The following is an 18,105-nucleotide window of genomic DNA, read 5'->3' on the forward strand; positions in this document are numbered from 1 at the left end:
CACCTCTAGAGCAGTTATCCATATGCGAATTCCCTGTCAGACTGATATCCAGAAGTAGTGAAGAAGTGGAAATGCAGCAAGCAAACCACAGGTCCAGCCCCACTTCAACAACAGGGAAAAACCCCTTTTTGCACTGACACATTTAGGGCACAGATTGGGCACAAACACCCCTCGCCAGCCCCTCTCTCAAGCTGCAGCTTTTCAGCACTTGGCCTTTGAAGAACCATAAAATCTGAAATGTCCTTTTCATCACATGTGTTCGGTGGTGAGAGCATACTGTGAAGGCAGCTCTTCCTGTTCACACTCCAGCACTTTATATTTCCAACTTCCTGTAACTATTCACACTTCCTAATAACAGCTGGCAGTGGACATGCATTCAGTGAAGTTCACACAGACTCAAAAACCAGCAATAATAATAACAACCAGCTTATACTTCCCTGATAAGATGACATTTACAGGTAATGATGTAATAGACCACTGGTAAGTCCCAGGTTTAGAAGTATTGACTCACTCTGTGCTTTCCTAAGGGTATTCCCTTACATTGTACACAATACAATAATAATATAATATATTATACATCTTCTGTGCTTTCTCCAAAGGTACTACCAAATCTGAAACCTAAAACCACCTGGGTTTCTTTTTGTTGTTTTTGTTTTCTGGGTTATTTGGGCTTTTTTTTTTCTTTGTTTTGTTGAGGGTGGGTTTTTTTTTGTTTAAACAACAGGCCTAGTTCCTACTTTTTGTATAAGTCCATATCAACTTATTGATCTAAGGGTTATCACCAGTAAAACCAAAGCAGAATTAGGGCAGCAGTTTGTTATTTTAAGAGTCCTGATGGCTTAAAAAGAACACAAAAGGTTTCTAAAAACAATATCCAAAGCCTCAACTCATCCAGAAGGGTGTGAAGACCACCTAACTCAAACACATCAAATGTATAATCTAACAGACTGTGCAGGCAAATGTTATGGGCCCTGGAAGAGCAAACAGCAATCCTGAAAAATTGCTAGCTACACATCTGGTTTTTGGTTTTCTTCCCACAGACTCTCAGTCTGCACCTTTGAGACCAGGCATGTCATGTTTGCTCTGCTAGTGGTAAGACACCATCCACTGATAAGAAGATAAGGATTACTCTCTGCTACCATGAATGCTCCGAGGTGAGTTTTTGAGTGATGTTGGTTTTGAGTAAGAATTCACACGTAAGATTTTGAGATAAATAAGACTTCAAATAAGCACACCTATGGTCTTGGTAATTTTACTTCTTCTTCACCCGTATTTCCATCACTGTCCTAATCTGAGTTCCTATTTAAGGCCAAGAAACCACCTGACAAGGCCCAGTGCAGACACAAGAATGTCTTTGATTTCAGTTACAGCCGAAGTATTGCACTAGCTCCGTTTCATTCCCATTTACAATGTCCTTCATTTGATTCCTCTGGTCCTTCCATGCCTAAATGGCAACAGAATGGTTGCAAGACAAAGCTTGGGTGAGCACAAGCCAGCAGTCACTACAGGACAGCCCAACCAGCCATATAGATGCAGCTCCAGCCCAACTTACAGGGTACTAATCCTTCAGGAATTTCCCACAATTCCTCTCCTTGTGCAAAAGGAAAGACAAGTTTTCTGCCTTTTATGCTGCATAATCACAACGCTTATCTTGATGCACTGCAAAAGAGGACAGGATGTGCTCCCAGGCATCTCACCCAGAACTCAAGTGAGGGTACAGCCGGTCGGGACACGGAATCCTGAGGGTCGCTTCCAAGAGTGCTGCTTGTATTTAAGATGGGCACACTCAAGACAAATGTCTTGAGTAGCAATGACTTGGGTTATGCACAATGAATCTGTGTCCCGAAGAGTTTATCACCTAAATCAGAGTATTTTCCAGGCCACTTCTGAGCGTGTGTACTCTGAATGCAGCAGACTGAAGGGACTCTTTGTTTTTTTTATTAAATGGGTTAATTTATCTCCACCTGAACGTTTGCTTTCCTGCAGAGTTATTAAACTGACTTTCAGGTGAATGCACAGTGAACAGAGGGCTGCTCCACTTTCACTTATCTAAATTCTGCCAGATCAATAAACACCCAAGCAGTGGAAACAATCTTTACAATTCACAATTAAAGCATCAAGTCTGACTGAGACCAACCACGCCGGCAGCAGCTGAACGGACGAACTGTACCAAAACAAACCTACCCCAGAGCACTCTGTACCTACAGCTCCAGTGACTGAGCACTTGCTTTCAGTTTCTTCCAACTCAAGCTCTACCCACATGTGTAGATACACATTAAAGGCAGAGGTACCTGCAGAAATAACGTGCTAGACAGAGCCGAGAAACGCTGCAAAGCCAACCCTCAGCTGAGCTTTGACAGAGCCTACCCCAAACCAAATCCACTTCCCATCCAGCCCCCACAGAGCACATCGCCCCAAGCTGATCGCAGCCTCCAGGAACGAGCCTGTCTCACCCCTTTGTTCCCGGGAATACGCTGGTCTCATCCCGCTACGGGAGCTGCAGGATCACAGAAAGCAGCCCCATGCAGGAACAACATCTAATCCAGCCACCCGGGGAGAACACGGCAGCAGCCACGGAGTATTTTGTTACTCACTTGGGTTCTACAAATGGAATACCAGATCCCCAGACAAGGAGCACGCCATCCATAATTAAACAGCAAAGTTTGGCATCTACCAGTGACTTGTCTCCAGGAATATCCAGCTGCACGCTACAACTACTACCAAAGGACACAAATCATGGAAGTTTGGCCTCTTCTGCTAACAAACAGCGAAAAAGGTGTGAGAGAGCATCACCAGCTTTATTTTTTCCCACATTTTCTTTTGCTGAACATCTAAAGTAAATATAAAGGCTTCCTGACAGAAGAACTGAGGTCTAAAGTATCTAAAAAATCTCACGCAAGTAACACCAAGAATTTAGAAATCCACACTAATACAGAAATTGGAACATTTCCTTACAAATACAACCAAAACTTTCCAAGAGATCCCCAGCACCAGATTGCCTGTCCCCAGGGAACAGCAAAGTATGCAGATAATTAAGCTTACTTGAGTTTACAACTTGTAACCTTTGTGTCATTTTATGGAAACAAACTGTATTTAAGGGGGAAAAAAAAGGAAGAAAATATTTACATTTTGACAACATACAACTTGTTCACATGAGCGACCACCAAATAATTTCCCATATGTTATCAGGAGGAGGTTTACAGTCTGATGTGACCCAGTGTACACATCCTAGACTTCCGAAGGATGGCTCGCATCCCGCTGTCAGCACTCACCAGCCCCCAAACCCATCTTTCACTTATGGTTATTCAGCTCCTCTGCAACTGTTTTCACTGAAGTATTTTTAGCATCCATCTTCAAAACACAAGTTTTGCCCCTCTGTAAAGAAGCTAATTGCACCACCAGCTTTGCTCCATGCTGTCCCATTTCCCTCCTTTTTCCCAATCTCCTCCTGCTTCTTGAAGTCTTTCTTCCTCTATTTTTCTTAATACTTGACATCCTTGTTTCCATGGTCATGCTTAGCCAAGTTATCACCTTCATCTTCCTCCATCCAGTGTCCTCACACTTTCGCAACCTCATCTCCTTTTTTTCCTTCTCGCTTTTGACTGATTCTTTCTCCATCACTGGAGAAAGTGAACTCCACCTCTACGGGCAGCTCCTCTTCCCTCTTTTTCCCTACAGCAAGATTCCCAGTAGACTCTTCCATGCCCATTTCCCCCATAAAACTGTCAAACTTGTAGACCGCACCAGAAACTACGCAACCTACAAGACTGTGGCTTGACAGTTCCCTAAAGATCATGACAGGATCTTCACGATGACAGTAAAACCTGGAAGCCCTCACTCTGCCACAGTATTCCAAACAACCTGAAGGAAAGGGGTGGCAGGCAGCCTGTGATCCCAGCAGCAGGCACACAGGTTGTATAGAACCATGCCTGTGAATTCCTCAAAGCTCTTTTTATTCCAGGTATCACAGCATGGATGCAGGGAAGTCCACCACCAACTTTATGAAAATGGAAATTAAAAGCACACAGAGCACACGTCTTACTTTGGGTGGGGGCATCGACACAAGCCAGAGAGATACGGGTATTTCTAGGGTATTTGTAGGACAACACCCTAAAATGATAAGGGCAAACGGTTCAGCACACATATTTTGATCATGAGGAACAGTCCCAAACTTTTCTCTTTTAAGGACAGGGAACACATGACCTATTTCCAGCCATACCCATCCATCGCCAGCCCACCTCACAAAGATAATGCTCACTCCCAATCCATTATCCCTATTGCACAAGGCAATGGGAATATCATCACCACAACCTCCAACTCCAACAGCTCATCACAGGCCAACTTCACACAGCTTCAACAGGTTGTGCTTCCTTGGGACAAGGCAGTGAAGTGGTATACTTTGGTTAGGAAAGACACATTCCAGCAACAAGTGTTCCCTGAGGGAGCGTCTCCAGTAATGGAGGTGACGCACACCAACGGTGCGCCCCACACAGCCCCATCGCATCCGTGGCGTGTGAGGAAAAGAAGGAATGGGGCAAACGCTCATCGGGATTTCGGTGTAACGCTTCCAAGGGGGATATTCCACACACGTGTGTCATTCCCAAAGACACCTGCCCTGAAAGGGACCTGCTTGAACCCTCCACCACCAACCACTGAGGCTGCAACCCTGGGGACCTCCTGTCACCTCACCCTTCCCTCTACAGGTGCCGAGGAACCCCCAGGACCCTTCAGGGGATGGAGCACGGGGGTGACAGCCCTGGGGGGCAGCTCACCAAAACCTCAACCCCTCAAAGCACCACCACCCCACAGGTGACACCCGGGGGAGCAGACCCCCAGCCTGGGCAGGGGTCAGAGCTGGGGATCCAGGAGTGCCCTCACATCCCGTGGGACAGACCCCAGCCTTGGGCGGGGTGTCACTCGAGAGTCCAGTCCAGGGGTCCCGTCACATCCCGGGGGAGGGATCGGGGGTGTCGCTCGGGAGTGCCCTCACATCCCGGGAGATGGACCCCCCACCCCAGGCGGGGGTGTCACCAGAAGGCCCCGCGGTCCACCAACACCACGGGGGAGGGGCCAGGGGTGTCACTCGCGGGTCCCCTCACCCCCCGGGGAACGGATCGGGGGTGTCGCTCGGGGGTGCCCTCACATCCCGGGGGATGGACCCCCCACCCCAGGCGGGGGTGTCACCCGAGGGGGAGGGACCGGGGAGTGAGGGGCCGGGGGTGTCACCCGCGAGTCCGGGGGTCCCCTCACCCTCCGGGGAGGCGCGGCGGCCCCGGTGCATCACGGGGGCTGCGGGGGGGGGGGTCGCTCATCCCCCGCCCCTCCCTTTCCCCCCGCCCCCCCCCGGCCCGCGCCGGCCGAGGCCGGTTCCAGCCGGTGCCCGCGCGTCCCCCCGCGCGCCCCCGCGCGCGCCGCACGCTGACGTCAGGCGCGTGTTGGCGCGCGGGCGGGCGGGCGGCGGCGGGGAAGCTCCCGGCTCTACGTACGTGTAGTGCTGCGGCTTCTCGGGCTGCGCTTGCAGCGCGCTGGCGGCGCTCGCCGGCCCGGCCGCGGCGGGGCCACCCGCCACCGGGCCCTTGGACATGCCTCCCGCCTTCCGCCGCCGCCGCCGCCGAGGAGACCTTTATTATTCACTCTGCGCGGTCCGCACGGAGGGCGCCGCGCGCAGGCGCCGCCACCGCCATTGCCGCCCCGGTGGCGCGCGGGGCGGGGTGGGACTTGTAGTCCCGCCGCGCGCGCGCCGCCCGCCAGCCCGGGACGCGGCGGGCGGCGGCTTCCGGCCGGCGGGACTACAACTCCCAGAGGCGCCCCGCGGCGGCGCGGCTTCCGCGCTTCCTGCCGCGCGGGGCGCGACGGGAGGTGTAGTGCGCGGGGCGGTGGGGCGGTGCGCCGCGGCGCCCCCCGGTGGTGGGGCGGGATTGGGGCCCGGGGAGCCCCGAGCCCAGGGACGGCACCGACCCCCGGGGGGAACCGAGCCCCTGGAGGGACACCGAAACCCTGGGGGTGAGGAGCGAGCCGCAGGGTTGCACTGAGCCCCCGGGGGGACAACGGAGCCCTGAGGGGACCCCGACCCCGGGGGGACACCGGCGCCGGGGGCGGCACAGCCCGCTCGGCCCAGCCCTTCCAGGCAGCCTGGGACGGGAGCGGGGGAGGCCGGTCCGGGGGGCCGGTGAGGGGAGTTATTTGTGTCAGGCGGCCTCACTTCCTTCCTCCTCCCTTCTTCCTCTTCCTCAGGGGCTGAGCGTGGACGCGGGAGCGCGGCCAGTGGGTTATTTTAGTGCTGGCATCGCTCACCGCTCCACGGCCCTCCCCACCCACGGGACAACGCCGTGCAGGAAGTGCCCGGGAATAGCACTGCAGCCCGAGGAGGAGGAGGAGGAGGAGGAGGAGGAGGAGGAGGAGGAGGAAGGCCCAGCGAGCGCGTGGAAAACCTACCTCGGAGCAGGTGACACCAATGGCACCTGGCTGCTGGGACATCGGAGCACGGGCTCCCCGTCCTGCCCTAGGAGAAACCCCCCCCCCGAAGGAGCCGTGTCCAAGGAATCGGCCGAATTCCCATGTGGAGCGCTTCCTCTGCCAATTAACTTCTCTCCCAAGGGAGGAAATGATAACGAGTTTCTTTTAATAGGACTTTGATCTCTGGGGCTCCGCACAGAACCGCTCCTGGCGCTGGGATCTCCAGCGGTGTGGGAAAGGGTACACGGGATTTATCAGGCAAACACCTTTCTTACCTCTGCCAGCGCACGCAGGGTGAGCAACGTTAATAATAAACTTCAGGCCTGGTCTCTGCAGCTGGTTTGGGGAGGGAAATCACTTTTAGAATTCCTATTTACATTGATTTAGTATCTACTGCAGGCACGCTTGTCCTGAGGTGATTTAGCAGCTTATTTCTAGGCATATGCAGGAATAAGTCACAGGATATCAATACCTTCTTATTCATCTAACCACCCTCCCTGGGAGTCTGGAGCACTGTAATTATGCAGCTCCTGGTCAAGCAGGGCTTTTCCTTAGTCAATGTGTGTGCAGGTGTTTCAGGGAATATCTCCACACACACCTGTACCCCCAACCCAGAGCCACTGTCAGCCATGAACCTGCTGGAAAACCCACTCAATTATTGAGGAATCACACTGAAAACACCACCGACCTGCCCTTTGTCCAAGGGGATTTGGATGCCACAGGCTCCAATCCCTCGTGGCTGATATTTACTCTACAACCTGGTGCTGACACTGTTTCCTCTTCCTGTTGTCTTTTGTTTCACACCTCGACACCTGCCCTGCCAAGCGATGGGGGAACCCTGAGGACTCTCCAGGTGATGTGCCCAGGGTGAATTTACTCCCACCTTTGCTAACGTGTGCTGGTTTGCTCTCCTCGCTTTCTGTGTGTACACCTGTCCCTCACCCTGCTCCACCCCAGAGGACACCTGGCTTTTCTCGAGGGTTTCAGAGACCAAAAAAATCTAAAGTATCTCTAAAACGAGAAGTGCAAATAGCCATTGCTGGGAAAACATGGAGAAGGAAATAATTGAGGAGCCTCTGAGCTCCTGGTAACAAAGTTTCACCTGGTCTCCCGGCATTAGTGGCAGTGCAGCGAGCTCTCTAACAAATTAAATGTGTTAAACGCTGTTACCACCAGAACCGGTTCCTAATTTTATTTTCCCAAAGCATGAACAACTCAGAACTCAAAGGGAATTCTTCCCTTTCCATCTTCCAAACCAACGCAGTGAATGTTTACTTACACCTCCCAAGCCACTCCGTGGATACACAGCTTTTTGCCTCTGATAAATAATTAACATTTTCCTTTAGAAGAGAGAAAATTAACCTGAAAATGAGGACCAGAGGCAGGGGAGATGCAGGGGAGACGACGTCCCTTGGGCAGCCCCAGCCTGACGGCCCTGTCACACCACGGTGCCACGTTTGCTGGAGTGGCCGAGCGGATGGAGGAGCAGAACACTCTCCCGACATGTTCCCAACACGCCAAGCTCCATCCTGGCTCTTCCCACCAGGCCAGCACTGACCCAGAGCTGAGGATGCAGAGCCTCATGCAGAGAGCGATTCCAGCTGCACTCCGCTTTGGGAAGCTCACAGACGCCTTTGGGAGCGTCTGTTTGTGTTCCCTCCATATCCTACGTGCTACAACTGCAGGGCATTTGGGACCTGTTCTTCTTGATCCTGGGAGCCTCCCCTTGGGTGCAGCGACCTGCCTCCACAGTCAGTGCAAACACAGTAAAATAGTGATACAAATCAAGGTATAACTTAAGGAAGCAGTTTCCCCCAAAAGACAAGTTTTTTTTACTGAATTGTTATTTATCTTAGGGAGCTAAAAGCTAAGATGGTACCAACAGGGAGCATGGATTCTGGATTTCTACTTGCAATGAAACTTTGTGATTCGCTTTGGGGATGAAGGTGACCCACAGAGTCAGAGTAATTTGGGGAATGGCAGCGCAGCGGGACTGAGCCCCAACTCCTGAATGCTCCCTTCCCAGGGCCAAAGGTCAGGCTCTGACTCGGGGCACTCACATCCCAGCCCCGCTGCCCACTGCGAATCCAAGTCCCGTCACAACCCTTCCTTGCCACCTGGAATGATAAATCCAGGCAAGAAATGCCGGAGGCGCCGCCAGACTCCCCCCGCCCTTCCCTTGCGAGAGCCTCCCCTCGCCCCTACGGACACCCCCCGAGCGCGGGTGGCGAGCGGCCGCACACCGGCGGCTCCCGGGGGAGAGGGGGCGGAGGCGGGGGGGGCCCCGCGGCCCGGCCCTCGCCTCTCGCAGCCCCCGCCGGCCGCCTCCGCTCGGCAGGCCGGGGCCGGGGCCGGCGCTCCGCGGCGGGGGCGGCCGGGGCCGGCCGGGGTGCCCGGGGAATCCCGCGGCGCCGGCGCCGCTCGCCCCGCTCCTATTGACTTCCCATTGTGGAGCTTCGCAACAAAGGGTAGGATCCAAACCCTGCCCCGTTTCGTCCAATCAGCGCGCAGAGCGCCCACCCGCCACCGATTGGCTCCTTCTCCCCTCTCAACACCCAATCGGAAGCCTACTTTAACAACCAATCAGCGCTCGGCCGCGCGCCCAATCAGCGCCGGGGAACCGGAGCACGGCCTTTGTGTGTGGTGACGCGACGGCGCCGGCGGAGGTCCCGGCCAATAGCGCGGCGCGTTGCTTGCAGGCATTGTGACGTCACCGCGGCGCGCGCGCGCCCCCACTATAAAATGCGTGTCCCCGCGGCGGGGAGGGCGCAGTGAGCGGCGCGGCGGCTGAGGAGCGGCTCGAGGTAGTACTACAGCGCAGAGGCTTCGGCGCGCAGCGCTACCGACACCGGCGCTTCCTTCTCTTCTTACCGGTAAGTACTGGACAGCGGGTGCGTCCCGAAGCGGGGCGGCGGTGCTGTGTGGCCGTTCGCGGCCTTGCGTCCTCCCGGAGCGCGATGCACAGGCCGGGCCTTGCCTACGTGCCCTGAGTCACGGCCGGTTCCCATCCCCCTCCATTGCGCCTCCTCCCCCCCCCCCCCCCCACCCCGGGGCGGCCCAGGAGGAAGGAGGAGGCGGCGTGACTCAGTCCGCTTCCCCCGGGGAAGGGAGCGGCTGGGCCGCGAGGCGGGGGCGGTGGGGTAACCGTGACTCCTCCTTCCCGTCCCGGGGGAGGCCGCTGGCCGCCTGCCCGCGGCGGGGGAGGGGGGCATTTGGAGCTTGAGGGGATTGGCTGGTGTTTCGTCGAGCTTGGGGGTGACGGGGAGAGCTGGGCCCCGTGTCACGCGTGCCTGTCTCTGTAGGTAAGTGAGGAAAAATGGCCCGTACAAAGCAGACCGCCCGCAAGTCCACTGGGGGGAAGGCGCCGCGCAAGCAGCTGGCCACGAAGGCGGCCCGGAAAAGCGCCCCCTCTACCGGCGGCGTCAAGAAGCCTCACCGCTACAGGTAAGGCCCTCGCCTCGGCCCCGGCTGCCGCAGCCCCTGCCCCGCCTCACCGCCCCCTCCTCCCTCTTCCATGCAGGCCGGGAACCGTCGCGCTCCGTGAGATCCGTCGTTATCAGAAATCCACGGAGCTGCTGATCCGCAAGCTGCCCTTCCAGCGGCTGGTCAGGGAAATCGCCCAAGATTTCAAAACAGATTTGAGGTTCCAGAGTGCAGCCATCGGTGCGCTGCAGGTACTGCTGAGGGCCGGCTGGGCCGCGGCGCTGGGGGAGCTGCGCTGAGCGTTTCTAACAACATTTCTTCTTGTGCTCTTGAAACAGGAGGCCAGCGAGGCATATCTGGTGGGTCTGTTTGAAGACACAAACCTGTGTGCCATCCATGCCAAGAGAGTCACCATCATGCCCAAAGATATCCAGTTGGCTCGCAGGATACGGGGAGAGAGGGCTTAAGTGAAGGCTGTTTTTATGGTGTTTTGTAGTTAATTCTGTAAAATACTTTGGTTTTAATTTGTGACTTTTTTTGTAAGAAATTGTTTATAATATGTTGCATTTGTACTTAAGTCATTCCATCTTTCACTCAGGATGAATGCTAAAAGTGACTGTTCACATAAACCTCAGTGATGTTGAGCCTCGGGCTCGGGAGTGACAAGTTGCTAATATGCAGAAGGGATGGGTGTTCTTTCTTGCTTCTCATGCATGTTTCTGTATGTTAATGACTTGTTGGGTAGATAAACTTGTAAGGTACTAGAATTGATATAAATGTGTACAGGGTCCTTTTGCAATAAAACTGGTTATGACTTGATCCAAGTGTTTAACAATTGGGGCTGTTAGTCTGACCATGCATCACTGTGATCAAATGTGGACTTCCTTCAGAGGGTGAAACTACAAGTCTTAACCACAGTGTAACTTACAGTTTCCTAAAAACGTAAACCTGGCAGCTATAGAATACACTATGTGCATTTATAATAGCTATTTTATATATTGTAGTGTCAACATTTTTAAATTAAATGTTTTACATTCACATGTGAGGAGTCTTTGTCATTTGGTTTGAATGGGCTTGAAGATGCTTCTGCCTCCCCTCCTACAGCTTCCTGTAATCCTGGGCTGCTGCTGTGGCTACTTAACCTCGGCTGGCAACAGACTGGAGAACTTCTGGAATATTTTGGAGATTTTGATGTTCTGTTTGGAGATTTTGATGATGCTCTGTAGGATCCAGGAGGACTGGCTGAGGCTGCAGCAGCTTTCTGGGGGGGCTTTTCTCTAATTAGGGCACAAACGCAGCTCTTAGTTCTTTCCTTCTTTCCAGTGGATGCAGGGAAAGTTTATTTTGGAATTGGGATGGGTCTGGCTGTTCCCAAGCAGTGCTGGTGCTGAGGTGTGGGGGAGCATTCCCAGGGGCTGGGGCTGTGCCAGTCCTGGATCAGCTCAGTGGGATGGTGTGCAAGGAGAACAGCTAATTATACACCCTGGGAGCAGATGGGCTGGGTGCTCCATGGGATTCATTTCCCACCCTGGCTTTTTTGGATGGAGTGGGATTATATTCCAACCTTTGCTTTGGGCTTGGCTAAGGCAGGTCTGGGTTCCTCAGGGCCTGCTGGGCTGTGGTGGAGGGGAAGTGCTCAGACCGCGCCTGAACCACGGGTAATTAACGCTGAAATTGGAGGGCAAGGCTGCTCAGCCCTGCCAGAACAGGCTCCACGAGTAAGGCTGGAGTTGTCACAGAAAGCAGCACAGGGACGTGGTTGAGCCAGCCTGGCTTGATTTATTGCAGTGAAAGTGCTGTGCTGCTCTGGGGAAAGAGCAGCAGCAGTTCTGACCAGGCTCGGGTCAATCGGGACTGGCTGTCCATGATCTCCCCCAGGATGGTGGGGAAGGGCATGAAAACCTTCCCAGCTCGTGCCCTGGGAGCCAGGGCCTGCATCCCTCAGCTGCTGCTGGGGCCGTGGTGGCTCATCAGGCGCTTCTCCCTCAGACAAACCACTCCGTGTGCTTAAATCCTGCAGCTGGAGGAACAGGCCCTCCTTACCCTCGTTCTTACACAGCCTCCTCCTCCTCTCCCTGTCCTACCCTGCTCCAAGTGCACCCAGAGCAAACCCAGCCCTTGGCTCACAGCAGTACCCTGCAGAAATCCTGTTCTGAAATGATAGGTTTTAACCAAGCGTTTTCCTCTTCTCCTTGCTAAAGCTGTAGTGAAAAAGATCTCTTTGATAGAAAGTAATTAAGTCCACAGAGGCAAAGTTAAGCACCACCTCAAACTTTAGGTGAGGCTCAGTGATCTCAGGCCAATCATCTGGGCAGTTCTTTCCAGGGACACTGCCTGGCCGGAATGTCCCTATGGGAAATCTGAGGATCCTCAGCAGTCCAGCTTGCATTTAGGCCAATTGAAAATAAAACATTCCAAGTACTAGGATTTGTGAATGCTTGCTTTGGTGCTGAGCTGCAGTAGCAGCCTCAGCTCCTGCAAGAAAATTATGTTTAAAATAGCATCCCTTGAAAACAGTATTTCTTCCAAGTCCTTACTGGAAACAATGAAGCATCTGGGTATGCCTAGAAGCTGTTTCTTAAAATAAAATCATTGTCTAGTGGTCCTTAAAAAAAACCCCACACCAGAAAAATATCTAAGTATCTCTCCATCTTAGTAACCTCAACAAAAGGAATTAAGTCAGATCCTGCATGTGCTGGACCAGAACAGAATTCCTGATATTCCAGAGTGTGACTGAAGGTAGCTGAACCCACAAGCCCTTCCCTTACCGATTCTCCCGATGATTTCCTCGCATTCTTGCTCAGAACTGGATGCAAACACCAGGCAGTCGAATGTGCTCCCGTCAGGGCTCTCGGGGGAAGAGCTAAAAATGGAAACACGTCCATTATCCAGCAGAGCTCCGAGCCCAGCCCTGCCTTCAACCGCACCAGGGACCCTGCAGCTGCTCTGGACCCCTTTTGTTTATTTTCCCAGACCCACATCCCTCTATCCCCATCCCAGGGCCCACAGGCAGCACTCACACCACACAGAAAGCGAAGATCCTGGGGCTCCACGTGCAGCGTCCCACGCAGGAGATGGAGGGGTAGGGATGGCGGCACAGGAGCTGCACAGGGAACAGGAAGGGGCCACTGTTTGGGGCTGTGGTCAGTCCCTGTCGGCCCCATTCCTGGTTTATACTGTCCCCAGGACCCCTCCAGCTGCGCTCCACCAGATTCCCAGCATCCTTGGGAGCCACCCCGACCTTGGATGTCACTCACCTTGGAAGAAGCCTTCTCCTGCACAAGGACTTCTGCCTCCTTCACATCAAATAAAACCTCCTGCAGGGGGGATGAGGGGGAAGAAGCCCCAATCAGCACAGCCCTGAGCTCTGTTTTTAATCAGACGCTCGCCAGAGATTATCCAAATGCAGAGGTGATGAAGCACAGTCAACCTCAGCTTTTTCAAGTTTCCTCTGTGCTGCCCTTTTTTCCCCACTTTCCCCATTAAAATGCTTCCACACTTTATAATCTTTTCACAAACAACCCCCCAAAGGCTCAAACAACAGTGACCTGAGCCCTAAAGCAGCCCCAGAACCAGACTCAGACTTCCCAGAGTTTTCCAAGTGCTTTCCTGCATGTGGTTGCTTTTTTTTTTTTTCCTTAATGCCCTTTCCCATCCTGGCTGCAGAGATGCTTCTGACCTGAAAAAAACCCCACAGGGGTGATGGGGCGGCAAATACTCAGCCAAGCTAAGTGAACCTGGAGCTGGCAGGAAAAAATATCCATGGCAGAGACCCTGTTTCCCTGCATTCTCTCACAGAGCCCTTCCCAGGATGTCCCCAGCCCCGGCGCTCACCAGCGCTGCCAAGTCCCTCTCCAGCACGGCAGGGATGGCCCCCTCCAGCACCTCTTTGCCACCAAACTGAAATGGAATGGGAAGGAGGGAATAACCCTTGGACACATGAAAAGAACTGCAGAAGAGACGATTCACCCCATGGCAGGTCTCTGCCCCACAGCCTCACCGTCCCAACGCTGGTCTGGCCCAGGTACTGCAGGTTGTAGAGCAACCTGGGGAGAAAAGGGCTCGGGGGCATCAGGAGAAGGACCCCACACATCCCTCCTGCTGCTCTTTGCAGGGGAAGATGCTCCCAGCTCCCTCCTCACCTCCAGGCCATGGGGGCAGCTTTGGCCCCACAGCCTTGAGCAGAGATCAGGGATAGTGCGGGCACGGGGCTACCCCAGTGCCAGGACTCTCAGCCCAGCCTGGGGGCTCCCCATGGCACAGACCCACCTGCCCCCCTGCAGCTGCTGCGGCTCCCCCTCACCCCGGTGCCGGGGGCTGTGCTGGAGCTGGAAGTGGGGCTCCTTCTCCTTCAGGGCCTTCAGGTAGGGCAGCAATGGCTCAAAGACGGCCCCGTCGTGCCACCGCCACCGGAGCAGGCGGAAGGAGAGCGGCTGTCCCTTCAGCCTCTGCAGCATGGCCCCAGCCTGGAGGGAGGGAGGGGGGAGCAGAGGGGAGCAGGGGGGCAGAACGGGGGGGACTCCCCAGCCCTCTGTCCCCACTCACCTGCCCGGGGCAGGCGTATCTCAGTGAGCAGCCGTTGATCTCGTCGAGGATGTCACCGGCCAGCACCACCTCGTCCACCTCCGCCTGGCTCTCGGGGAGCACCTTGGTGACAAAGACTCGGCCGTCCACGTACCTGGGGGTGCAGCTGAGCCTCAGCTCAGTGCCAGGGACCCTGCCTGGCTCCCCTTTTGTACCATGCATGACATTTCACCCATACATGGAATGCAGGGAAAAGACACCTCACAGACAGCAGATGCTGGCAAGGCTGAGCTGATGGGGAGAAAAGCACCCAAGACAGCCCCAATGCTCTCAACAGGGTATTTATTACCCTTTTTGGGGCATTTTCAGTGCTGTGATGACCAGATCCCTCTGGAGAGTGGAGAGGAGGATCAAGGGTTCCTACCTGAGCACCATCCCCAGTGCTCGGCACGGGACTGTCTCGTAAGTACAGCACACCTGAAAGAGAGTGGCTGGTGACAGTAGCCTTGCCAGTGGCCATGGGACACCCAAAGGACCCCATGCCCTGGATCATTTCTGGCATTGATGCCAAACCAGGGCTTTGGGAACCCAGGGAGAGACCAGTCCCCAGTGCCCCAGGCTGAGCCAGGACCATCAGTGGCTGCTTGTCTCTGTCCTCTCTCGGGATTTGGCTGTGCCCAGACCCTGAAGGGACAAAGCTGCTCTATGGATGGGATAGCAAAGCAACAGCAAACCCTTAACTCATTGAAAAGCCCTCCTGCCTCACCCCACATGTCCCCACGCAGCCGGGGGATGCAGCTGCCCCTCCCCAAAGTCGCTGCTGTTTGCAGCAGCACTTACTGTCACATCGCATTAGCCAGGGACCCGAGACACGGCCAGCTCGGCCGGAGGCACTGGCTGTCAGAAATGCCCCAAAGCCAGCGGGATCCCAGGCTCTGCAGCAGCACCATGGCTCAGTGCATGCCTTGACCAGCCCCAAAGCTGCCTGGAGCTTTTTGGGGATTCTTTTCGGTTTAAAAGGCGGTGGAGGGATGCTCTTCATCGTTAAAAGACATGAAGGCGTCCCCGCTGTTCTCAATAACACACTGATGTTTAACTGAGCAAACCAAGAATGAAACCAACTGATGTGTAATCTGTGTCAGCCCAGGGAAATGGGGATTTTTTTGGCAAGAAATCAGGGAAGGGAGCACGGGAAAACTTCACTTATATCAGCAATGTAGGCCTGGGTACTTCTCGTGCTTGGTTTTACTCCCAGGAATGCTGGGATCTGCTCCTGGTGATAGCGCAGGCACTCAGCAGGATCCAGCCTTGATAGCAGAGGCAGGTCTGCTCATCCTGGTGAACCTGAGCCAATTCACCCTGGGGTGCGTGGCAATCCCTCCCCACCAAACCATTCCTTATCTTCCTCATTGGACTTTTCAGGGAGGGCCCGGTGGCGGAAGGATGGCTCCCGGGAGCCATGGGTTCTTACCGGCAGCAGCCAGCTCTCGTCCAAGAAGCTGCAGTTCTGCAAACAAAGGAGTGTCGGCGCCATCAGTCCTGGCGAGGAAGGGGCCAGGGCCCCACATTGGCAGCCCTGTGCTGGACATCACCCCACTGATTCACCACTGCACCTGCACGTCCAGGGAGAACTCTATCTCTGTCAGCACCAGCAGCAGCGAGAGGAAGGGCTCTGCAGAGGGATGGGGATGGAGAGGCAGTGTCACCACCGGGTTCCTGGCAGCCACCGCCTCACAGGGACACGGCAGAGGACAGAATAAAGCCATTTTCAGTGTAACTAATGAGTCCTGGGAGTGAGGCCTTGAGACCACCCCAGCATCCAGGCTGCTGCTGGAGGCTCATCCCAGGCTCCTGCTGCTGGCACAAGTGCAGCTTGGTACCTTTTTTCCCCTGAATTCAGACCAAGGCTTGCAGCAAATGCTACTGACTCTGTTTCTCCCCTTAGAAGCACAGCAAAGATGCCCAGGCTCTCCTGCACAAGCCTTGTGGTCACACTGCCGGGTCTGCAATCTGCTCATGCACCAGCAGCGCGGGTGATTTATAAACCATTGATGTACAGGTTTAGCATGGGGTTATTTATCATAATCAAAAGATTAAAGGCTTCCTCCCTGGCCTGGCCCCCCAAAGAGCACGGCTGTGGATGGATGGAGTGCTGCAGCCTGTCAAGGCAATGCAGCCATTTAAACCCCCTGTGCCACCCCTCAGCCCAGGCCCATCTGACATGGCCTCCCCTCAAAGCCAGACGGGGTCTGCTTAAGCCAGAATCCTTGGTACAAAGCAATAACATGGAGGATACTTCAGAAAGAATTTCTCTATCCCATGCCATTAAAGCCTATCTTAGATGGATTCAAATACTGTCTAAATATTTACACCTTTTTTTCCCCCCCATCACTGCAGCAACGTATTTAGTTTCCAGCGCTAAGTTTGGATTAGAAAAATCAAAGTGGACTCATCCCCCTCCCCTGCAGCAGTGCAGTGCCATAACACAGGCTCGGGCGAGCCACCATCTTACCCCGGAGATCTTCACTGCCGAGGATGGAGCTCCCAGGATCATAAAACTGAAACACAGTGAAACGGCACAGATTAGCCGCCGTTTCGCAGCCCACCGCCCGTGGGTAGCAGCTCCCCCGCGTGCCGCACCTCCAGGAGTCGGGGGGTCTGTGCCAGCTGCCTCACGGCCACCGCCAGCACCTTCCCTTGCAGGGCCAAGCGCAGAAAGTACCGCCCCCGGCCCTGCGCCGTCCGCGTCCGCTCGCAGCCCCCGGCTCTCCGGATGCTGATGGAGAGAGGGGTCGGCCTGTTTGGGGAGAGGGAAAGCAGCTTTGGCAGCACACGGGAGCGTCCTCCCTGCACCTGGGGTCTGTGGGATCAGCATGTCGCGACAGACGCCGCCACAGCTCAGGTTTTCACCCCGGTCTGGCTCGGGGACTCTCACCGGCCGCTGGTCCCCGTGGGAAGCTGCTCCAGCCAGTGCCAGTAGTCCCGTCTCCGGAAGCCCCAGGCCGGTTCTGCGGGAGAAACGGAGTGCGAGACCCCTCGCCACGGGCCTGGGGACGCTGCCACCCCCGCCCGGGCACGAAGGGTCACTCACGTCGGAGCCCCTTGCGCAGGATGCTCTCCAGCAGCTGGCAGAGGGACACGAGGTGCGGCGAGGTGTCCGTGCAGGGCCCGCTGCCCTCCCGCAGCCGCAGCACCCCTCCTGCGGGGAGGAGAGAGAGCGGCGGCACCCGTGGGTGCCCAGCCGGGGAAAGGGGAGGGGGCACCCAGGGGACAGCTCTGCACGGCCCCGCGGGGGGGTCCGACAGCCCGGCACGACCCTCCCCTCCCCGGCTGCCGCCGCTGCGCTGGGCAGGAACTCGGCTAAACTTCCTCGAAGCCAAGGTCGGGCGGCGGGGCTGGCGCGGGGAGCCCCGGCACGGCCCCGCCGTCGGTCCGGTCAGACCGGTACCGGTGCGCGGCCGAGCGCTGCTGGAAGAAGCTCGCACAGGTGCCGGGGCCCCACGCTCACCTTTAAGGGCGCTCAGCAGCGGCTCCTTCCTGGCCATGGGCTCGTTGTCCCCTAGGGCCAGGCGGTCCCGCGGCGGCGGCTGGACGGGAACCGGGAATCGGGAATGGGGAACGAGCCCCGCCCCAGGAGCGGAGCAGTCCGGCCCCACGGGCGGGGGAAACCTCACACACACACACAGGTGTACGTGTACTTAA

At 55.6% G+C, this 18,105-nt stretch overlaps 3 protein-coding genes across 7 annotated transcripts in view; 1 reads left to right on the forward strand and 2 right to left on the reverse strand.

The window, feature by feature from the left end:
- UNK (unk zinc finger) overlaps positions 1-5,664 on the reverse strand; it is a 45,125-nt gene extending 39,461 nt beyond the window's left edge. For 2 of the 5 annotated variants that reach the window (XM_039562309.1, XM_039562304.1), the window contains exon 1: positions 5,487-5,662. In XM_039562309.1, the coding sequence (XP_039418243.1) occupies positions 5,487-5,584 (98 nt within the window). In that variant the 5' untranslated portion in view covers positions 5,585-5,662. Of the gene's footprint in view, positions 1-5,486 lie in introns of all 5 variants that reach the window. The other 3 variants (XM_039562306.1, XM_039562308.1, XM_039562305.1) reach the window with 3 other exon arrangements.
- A 3,550-nt stretch (positions 5,665-9,214) lies between these two features.
- On the forward strand, positions 9,215-10,919 carry LOC104694385 (histone H3.3A). The gene is made up of 4 exons (XM_039562312.1): positions 9,215-9,329; positions 9,759-9,900; positions 9,977-10,130; positions 10,218-10,919. Exons 2-4 carry the CDS (start codon positions 9,773-9,775, stop codon positions 10,344-10,346), a joined length of 411 nt encoding a protein of 136 aa, XP_039418246.1. The 5' UTR covers positions 9,215-9,329; positions 9,759-9,772; the 3' UTR covers positions 10,347-10,919.
- A 714-nt stretch (positions 10,920-11,633) lies between these two features.
- Positions 11,634-18,015, reverse strand: LOC104694384. The gene is made up of 16 exons (XM_039562310.1): positions 17,912-18,015; positions 17,495-17,602; positions 17,339-17,411; positions 17,044-17,200; positions 16,916-16,961; positions 16,017-16,075; positions 15,875-15,910; positions 14,828-14,880; positions 14,425-14,557; positions 14,149-14,345; positions 13,880-13,925; positions 13,714-13,779; positions 13,137-13,196; positions 12,900-12,982; positions 12,648-12,742; positions 11,634-11,899 (listed from the first exon to the last, which is right to left on the reverse strand). The coding sequence occupies exons 1-16, from the start codon at positions 17,946-17,948 to the stop codon at positions 11,865-11,867; spliced, it is 1,284 nt and encodes a 427-aa protein (XP_039418244.1). The 5' UTR covers positions 17,949-18,015; the 3' UTR covers positions 11,634-11,864.
- Positions 18,016-18,105: the final 90 nt, after the last annotated feature.

This window comes from Corvus cornix, chromosome 18 (assembly GCF_000738735.6).
Source record: "Corvus cornix cornix isolate S_Up_H32 chromosome 18, ASM73873v5, whole genome shotgun sequence".
Taxonomy (NCBI): Eukaryota; Metazoa; Chordata; class Aves; order Passeriformes; family Corvidae; genus Corvus; species Corvus cornix.